This window comes from Lynx canadensis, chromosome D1 (assembly GCF_007474595.2).
Source record: "Lynx canadensis isolate LIC74 chromosome D1, mLynCan4.pri.v2, whole genome shotgun sequence".
Lineage (NCBI taxonomy): Eukaryota > Metazoa > Chordata > Mammalia > Carnivora > Felidae > Lynx > Lynx canadensis.
The window spans coordinates 101,601,392-101,609,432 of NC_044312.2; the positions used below are offsets into that span (position 1 = coordinate 101,601,392).

Genomic DNA, 8,041 nt, shown 5'->3' on the forward strand with positions numbered 1-8,041 from the left:
TGTGTGTGAGTGGGGGAGAAGGGCATAAGGAAAGAGAGAGAGAGAAAGAGAGGAGGACAGAGGGAGACAGAGAGAGAGAGAGAAAGAGAGAGAGAGGGAGAGAGAAATCTTAAGCAGGCTCCATACCAGGACCCTGGGATCATGACCTTAGCAGAAATCAAGAGTCAGATGCTCAAATGACTGAAACACTCAGGTGCACCTGGAATACAGTATCTTTCATTAGACAAACAAACATCACAGATTTAAGAAAGAATAAGGTTGTGGGAGAACACATCCTGATTTGTTTGTTAAATAGATAGCTAGAAATCACATGTCCCAGTTGCTTGGATATGCACAATAATAATTCACTTCCTATTCCTATTTCAACTATGAATTCCTCAGTCAGGTACAATGGATTACTAGGACACAAACAGGAAACCGCTTAGAAAATTGTTCAAAACATGCTAATAACAATAATTGCTGGCACCAATTATTTTGCATTTATTGTTATCAGTCTCTGTAGTAACCTGTGCTTGCGTATTATCTCATTACATTTACACAACGAAAGCATATAAATGCTTGATAAAAATCACAAACTAGTAATTGGTGGACTAACATCCAACCAACCAAGTAACCATACAAACAAGCAAACAAAACACATAAAGCAAAACCGTAAAGCTATACAATTTGCCAATATCCTATATAGACTCCTTGAGTCTTAATTTCATTGAGCTTCAACTGTCTCTTCAGACAAAGAAATAATTACAACCATCTTCTAGGACACTCTTGCAGAATAATGAGAGCATTATTTTGAAATGGCTAGCATAGTTCTGGGTCCAGAGCACATACACTACATACTGAATAATGTTAGCAATCTTCTCCATATATTTCTCTGTACAAGTGACACAAGATGATCTAATTTGAGCAAAACAAAAGTAATATTTTTTAAAACATCAAAACAGGTCTTAAATAATTGATTTGACTTAAATTTTATTTATTTTGAGAAATAAGAGCATGAACAGAGGAAGGACAGAGAGAGAGGGAGACTGAGAACTCCAAGCAGGTTCCACATTGTCAGTGCAGAGCCTGAGGAGGGGCTCGAATTCACAAACCATGAGATCCTGACTTGAGCCGAAACCGAGAGCTGGATGCTTTACCAACTGAGCCACCCAGGCACCCCAAGGCCTTAAACAATTTAAAGGATAGAGGTATAAGCTGGGAAAAGAAAGGGCTGCCAGAGCACAATAATAGAGAACCATCAGAGCAGGTATGTCAGAATGAGAGAAAGGACTAGTTTATTTGGCCAAAGAAATGTGATTTTTTTTTTTAAATTAAGTTTCAGAATGGCACTAAGAACGAAGACTACTGAGAGGTAGTCTGTCGGTGGACAGATGAAGCAGTGAGGTGTGGTAGAAACTGATAAGAGAAAAAACAGCATAGGCAAAATATTTCCTATGGAAATATTGAAATTCCCAAGGGTGATGACATGGAATGGGCTAAAGAGAAAAACCAGTGGCAGCTAATGAAAAACTAACTGAATGTTAGTGAAAGTCACTCTGGCTCATCAGCTTCTTATAGGTACCTATCTTTTATCACAGGAAATATACACAGAGCCTGTGTATATATGGAAATATATACAGGCATGAATACACACACACACACACATACACACACACACACATATATTCTTCCAATATTATAATCAATATATTTAATACAGTCATAAAACATTAATACATGTAATAATATAATTACATATATTCATCCAATAAGCTATATCTAACACTGAATAAAAAAATGAAAGCTTGGTAAAACAGTGTTAAGAAACTGAAATTGGTTTTCAGAGTGTTCATATTTTTCAATTTTGTGAAAGAATTGGAACAAAAAAATTAAGATCTGACACTTTTAAGTGTTTGTGACAAACACTTAACAAAAGAATCCGATTTAAATAAAACATCTTACTTTCTAGAATCTACCAGAAAAATCTATCTCATCATCTATTAATCTCCTTCCATTTTCTCCTTTAGAAGATGAAAACCACCAAATAAATGGCCCAAGGGAATCTCACCCCAGTGACTGAGTTCATTCTCACAGGAGTCTCAGACCTCCCAGAGCTCCAAATTCCACTCTTCTTTGTTTTCCTGGTGATCTATGGGTTCACTGTGGCAGGGAATCTGGGCATCATCACCCTCACCAGTGTTGACTCTCAGCTTCAAACCCCCATGTACTTCTTCCTCAGGCACTTGGCTATCATCAATCTTGGTGATTCTACTGTCATTGCCCCGAAAATGCTGGTTAACTTCTTGGCTTCAAAGAAGACCATATCCTACTATGGATGTGCAGCCCAACTGGGTGGGTTCTTAGTCTTTATTGTGGCTGAGATTTTCATGCTAGCTGTAATGGCCTACGACCGCTACGTGGCTATTTGCAACCCCCTGCTCTACGGGGTGGTGGTATCTCCACAGACCTGTCTGCTGCTGGTATCCCTCACATACCTCTACAGTCTGACCACAGCACTGACCGTCACCTCCTGTGTGTTCTCTGTATCATACTGCTCTTCCAATGTAATCAATCATTTTTACTGTGATAATGTCCCTTTGTTGGCATTGTCCTGTTCTGATACCTACATTCCAGAAACAGCAGTATTTACCTTTTCAGGGACCAATTTGCTTTTCTCTATGATTATTGTTCTAATTTCCTATTTCAACATTGTCCTTGCCATTTTGAGGATACGTTCCTCAGAGGGTCGACAAAAAGCCTTTTCCACCTGTGCCTCCCACATGATGGCTGTCACTGTGTTCTACGGGACCCTTCTCTTCATGTATTTGCAACCAAGGAGCAACCACTCATTGGATACTGATAAAATGGCCTCTGTCTTCTACACCCTGGTGATACCCATGCTGAATCCCCTCATTTACAGCCTAAGGAACAAGGATGTGAAGGATGCATTGAAGAGTTTCCTAAATAAGGCATGTCAGTCTTTCAAATTCATGTAAATTTAAAATTACAGGTGTCTTCTTTTAAGGGTTTTTATTTGCTCCTGAAAAGCTAATCTCTGCTAAATGCATAGACAATAAATAGTTAAAAATTCTATCAATTTCAATGGTAAAATCTTAACCCTTTCGATTCCAAACTCAAATACGCAACTCTCCCTAATACAAAATGTATTAGTTGACCAAAGAAAGTACATTTATTTAAATAGTAAACAATGATTTGAAAATAAGCATATTTTAGAGCTCAACACAACCTGTTACTGGGTTTTTAGGATTTCTAATCAAGGAGGAGAAAGTCTGGGAGCTTGGAAGTTGGTTAAGAGTCACGTTATCTTCCTCACCAAATATTTGTTTTGTTCAGCTGTTAAAAGTTTTATTTTTACTTGTTGCAGTATTTTATTGTTCAATTTCTTAACCTTTTAGAATACATTTTTATCTTGCACTTAACATAAATTTAAATCACCTTTCAGGGAAAATAAAAACCAAACAAGAATGCTTAGATATACATGGAAATAGGACACGTGGGAAAACAGAAAAAGAAAACCCAAAAGAGGATTCCACTTTTTCATTCTTCTCATGTGGTGCATGTACACAAAGGAAAATGTTGATATTCATACCAATGTGACATAAAATCAATATTTCCATGTCATAATCTCATAACAAACACTCATGTAGAGTTCATTGTCTGTATTATTGAACTATAACAACAAACACCACATCTTTTAGCATGTTTATTTAGTGTGCTTTGAAGTAAAGTGTTATTAGAACAAAAACAAAGCCAGTGTTCTCAAAGTGACACCAGTTCTCAAGGGCACCATGACCACACACACACACACACACACACACACACAGTTAACAGTCATTATGTGTCATATCTCTGTCTGTACATGTAAAATGCTGCTAATTTACAATAGACTAAGGAAGACTGGTCAGGGCATGCAAGGGAATGCAAGGTCAGGCAATGTTTATGATTAAAGTAAATTCAGGAAATATTCAGGGAAGTCAGAAACAAGCCAAATACAGGAACCATGACACTCAGATCCATGAGCTAATTTCTAACTTTAGTCATGAATAAAAAGCAAAGCTGAAAACATAAAGTCACCCTGTATGATGGATACTTCTGGTCTCATTTTACATAGCAGGGAACATCACACTTCTGGTGGTTGCACATGGGCATTTTTGGTGGGTACGTGGGAGCATATTCTAAAACATTATGTCTGTCTCATTCACTATTACTCACAAAAGCTTACATACTATATACCCTTTCTGCATGCATTACCTACAAAATTTGTCCTAAACAAAGTATACACAAAGCCTTCTTTGAAATAAGGAAACGACAAAGCATTTGGCTCAAAGGTTCCAAAGTGTATGCGTACATACACATGCACTCACATATCACTTGTACACATTTATCAGAAATGATGAATCAACATAATCAACCAACCAGGCAGGCACATCAGCCCAGCACCAAGCTTCCATGGAATAAGATAGGGAAAATAATTTATATGTCAGCTTTGATCTCCAATTGATCAAACCTCATCCTGTGAGATGTTAAGTCACCTGTGTGTGCTTCCAGCTTCTCCCTACCTAACTGCTCTGCAGTTTCCATGGCATGGGTGTCCAGAGACAATAAGATCCCCCTAGTGGTGAGGGGGGAGAGAAGATGCAAGACAGTCATAAGACAAAGTCTGACCACCTATAAAGCTAGGACAAACTTCAAATGACACCACAAGGCCCCTCATTCTGCAGCTGCCACAGAGGCAGTAGACTGACCTGACTCTGTAGGTAGGGATGCTCAGGGCAGAGAGCATCTCAAGTGCATAAATCTTGGGTGGCCCACCCTGAATCTTCTCAAGACCATGAAAATAAGAAAAACCATCAAACTTTCCCAAATTCTGCAGAGCAAATGCCATTTCATAAATTCAAACCCAAAAACTTACTGAAGGACTATTTTCACAGCAGCTCATTATGCTTTGAAACACCATGATCATACGCCTTAATATTTTACTTATGTCCCAAGACATATATCTAGTATTAAATATTGCCAACTATATCAATAATCTAATAGATAACAGAGATTGGTATGATTCTGATTTTTTTTCAATGCAAAAGTTATATTGAGGAATTGTAAGTCTTCCAATGGAGATTTTTTTTTAATCACTTAAGGTTTATATAAGTTTGGTTTGATCTATTAATGTCATCTGCCTGGAAGTCCAGAAGCATTCACCAGATGTAAACATGCCATAGGTCACATCTATCAACTCTCCTTTTCAAATGGCTATTTCCACAAGCCACCTCCATGGCAATGAAAAAATATTGTTAAGGAAATCATTCAAAAAAGAAGTGACTTCACTGTAAATATGGGTGGAGGGAGGCAAAAAAGAGATTTCTATGATAGCATCAGGTTTCTTTTGCTTAGAGAAACTTAGCTAAAGCCCAACAAAATAATTCTCCACTGCTTTTCTTATATCATCAGACTTAAACCTTATACTAGTTCCTTGTCTTACTCCCTCTTTGTTCCACCTTTCTTTTCTCTCTGTGTCTCAATAAAAGCTACAGATATTTTTTTTTCTTCTTTCCTTCTGTGCAAGGCAGAAGTACTGCTTATGAAGCTTGATATTCTTCCACAAATTATGCCCTGTGGCACTGTCTAAGCTTCTGTCCAGGATTGGTTTTGACTCTTTCAATAGCTAAACAGCCATTTTTACGAACAACCATTATTTGGGTTGGAGAAATTTTGTTGACAGAATAGCTTTGGTAAACTTTTACCTCTGTACGCAAAATACAAGACTTTGAGTTACCTAAAATGTAAATATGAGTATATCTAGTTCTTAAAAAGCAAATACAATGGAGTATTACTTGGCCATAAAAAAGGATGAGATTGTTCAATTTGTGCCAACATAGAGAGACCTATGTAATAGGTAGTAATAGGTAAATAGTGTAATAAGTTTGACAGAGAAAGGCAAATTCTGTATGATTTCACTTACTTGTAGACTATCCAAACAAAACAAACGGACCAACAAACAGTTTCTTAAGTACAGAGAACAAACTGGTGGTTGACAGAAAGAAGGTATGTGAGGACATGAACAAAATACAGAGAGGGGATTAAGAGATACAAACTTCCTGTTATAAAATAAATAAGTCACAGATATGGAAGGTACTATATAGAGAATATATTCAATAATTTTGTAATAGTAATCAATGGTGATAATGGTGACTATCCTTATCATGGTGAGCACTGTGTAATGTATAGAATTATAGAATCAATATGTTAGACACCTGAAACTGATATAAAATTGCATGCTAATTCTATTTCAATTTAAGAAGCATCTGACTACAAAAGCAATTTTAGCTCTAATTGTCAGAAGAGGTTACTAATGATTTTTTAAATATAAAGTGCCAAAAAAGTACTTTAAAATGGGTATTTCAAAGATCTAATAGTTTTTGTGAATGATAAAGGTTATGAATGTTTGCACAATCACAAAAAGTGATCAAGACATGAACTCATGAGATTATATTACATTAATTTAAAACCTTTACGAAATATGTGGGTAAGATATTTTCATGTTAAGATATGGATGCCTAAAACATTGCATATTGATCACAGAATATATGACATTGGGGGAAAACTAATAGTTTCTTGATCTCTTTTGTAATAAATTTTCTCTCTGTTGGCTTCCTCTCTCATGATTTTTCGGCATTTTATCAGCATTGCATGGTCCACCAGAGGGAACTACAATCTCTGAAACAGAAAGGCGCTGTAGGAAGCATTCAGGGCAAGTGCACAGTGGTGGAGAGATTGTCTGCAGACGGGGAGATGCTCTGTTACCACAGGTGAGTCAGGCTACAACTCGGCCACTTCTCCACTCCTAACTGCCAGGAGGCTGAGATCCCGCCAGCCGGGTGCCCAGGAGGAAAAGCAAGATTTGGAGGTCATCCCCCAACCTCTGCCTCAAGATATGTGTCAGGGTTTTGTCACCTCGACAACTATTTTATCGGCATTATCACTGTTGTAGACATTCAAGTAGTAAGATTAATATTAAATTAAATTAAAATTTAATTTGATTAATATTAAATTAAATTAAAATTTAATTTAATAAATTAAAATTAACATGTATCTGTCTTTGTTATAATTTCTGAACTTCTTTGTTGGCATGGATTATACTTAGTGCATGTTTCTATTTCAAATCTAGACCAATATTTGGATTCCTTAAGGAAAATAATGTATTGGGGCGCCTGGGTGGCTCAGTTGGTTGAGCGGCCGACTTCAGCTCAGGTCATGATCTCTTGGTTCATGAGTTTGAGCCCTGCGTCAGGCTCTGTGCTGACAGCTTGGAGCCTGAAGCCTGCTTCAGATTCTGTGTCTCCCTCTCTTTCTCTCTCTCTCTCTCTCTCTCTCTGCCCCTCCCCCACTTATGCTCTGTCTCTCTGTGTCTCTCAAAACTGAATAAACATTGAAAAATAATAATGAAAATAATGTATTACACCAAGAAAAACAATTTTATCTCTAAAAAGTTACATCTGATTTTAATTATTTGTTGCAACTTTTACCATTTGTACAAGTCAGACATATTCATAAATTAGATGTCCAGACTATGATGTGCTTGGATACTGATAGTGGAATATATATTAATGAAAGAAACCTTTAAGTAGAACTATCTTTATTTAAATAAATTAAATGTACCTATTTTTCCCAAGTCAGAGACACAGAAGATATATCACAGACATGTTCATTCATAGGTCAGTGGGGACCACACACACAAAGTTTTTAATTGTGGTGAGACATGTAAAAATCAAAAGTTGGTAACTAACTACATGCTTATTACTATGGGAGCAAACCTACTGTAAATGAGGACAGAATCAGGTTATAGCAATTTTATTTAAATAGAAATCAACAAAATATTGGAATTCAGGTAATAAAATGAATATAATTCAAAAACATAATTGAGTGAGAACCTTAGATATCAATGAGCTATGTAATATGTTGTTCAATTTAAAGCATATGTCATATTTATTTTATAAAACTATATTCCATTGTAAAGACATTTATTAGTTTTTGTAAAGGAGGT

The 8,041-nt window shown here is 36.5% G+C and overlaps 1 protein-coding gene across 2 annotated transcripts; it reads left to right on the plus strand.

The window, feature by feature from the left end:
- Nucleotides 1-2,027: 2,027 nt before the first annotated feature.
- LOC115525658 (olfactory receptor 8J2) lies at nucleotides 2,028-6,140 on the plus strand. 2 transcript variants are annotated; one of them, XM_030332943.1, is made up of 2 exons: nucleotides 2,028-2,934; nucleotides 6,130-6,140. In XM_030332943.1, exons 1-2 carry the CDS (start codon nucleotides 2,028-2,030, stop codon nucleotides 6,138-6,140), a joined length of 918 nt encoding a protein of 305 aa, XP_030188803.1. The 2 variants fall into 2 exon arrangements, with proteins under 2 accessions (XP_030188803.1, XP_030188802.1); XM_030332942.1 differs by lacking the exon at nucleotides 6,130-6,140 and having other exon boundaries at nucleotides 2,028-2,975.
- The last annotated feature ends 1,901 nt before the right edge of the window (nucleotides 6,141-8,041 follow it).

Bases quoted from the DNA above. Each gene is read 5' to 3' on its own strand.
- LOC115525658 (XM_030332942.1), top strand. From the start codon at position 2,028: ATGGCCCAAGGGAATCTCACCCCAGTGACTGAGTTCATTCTCACAGGA.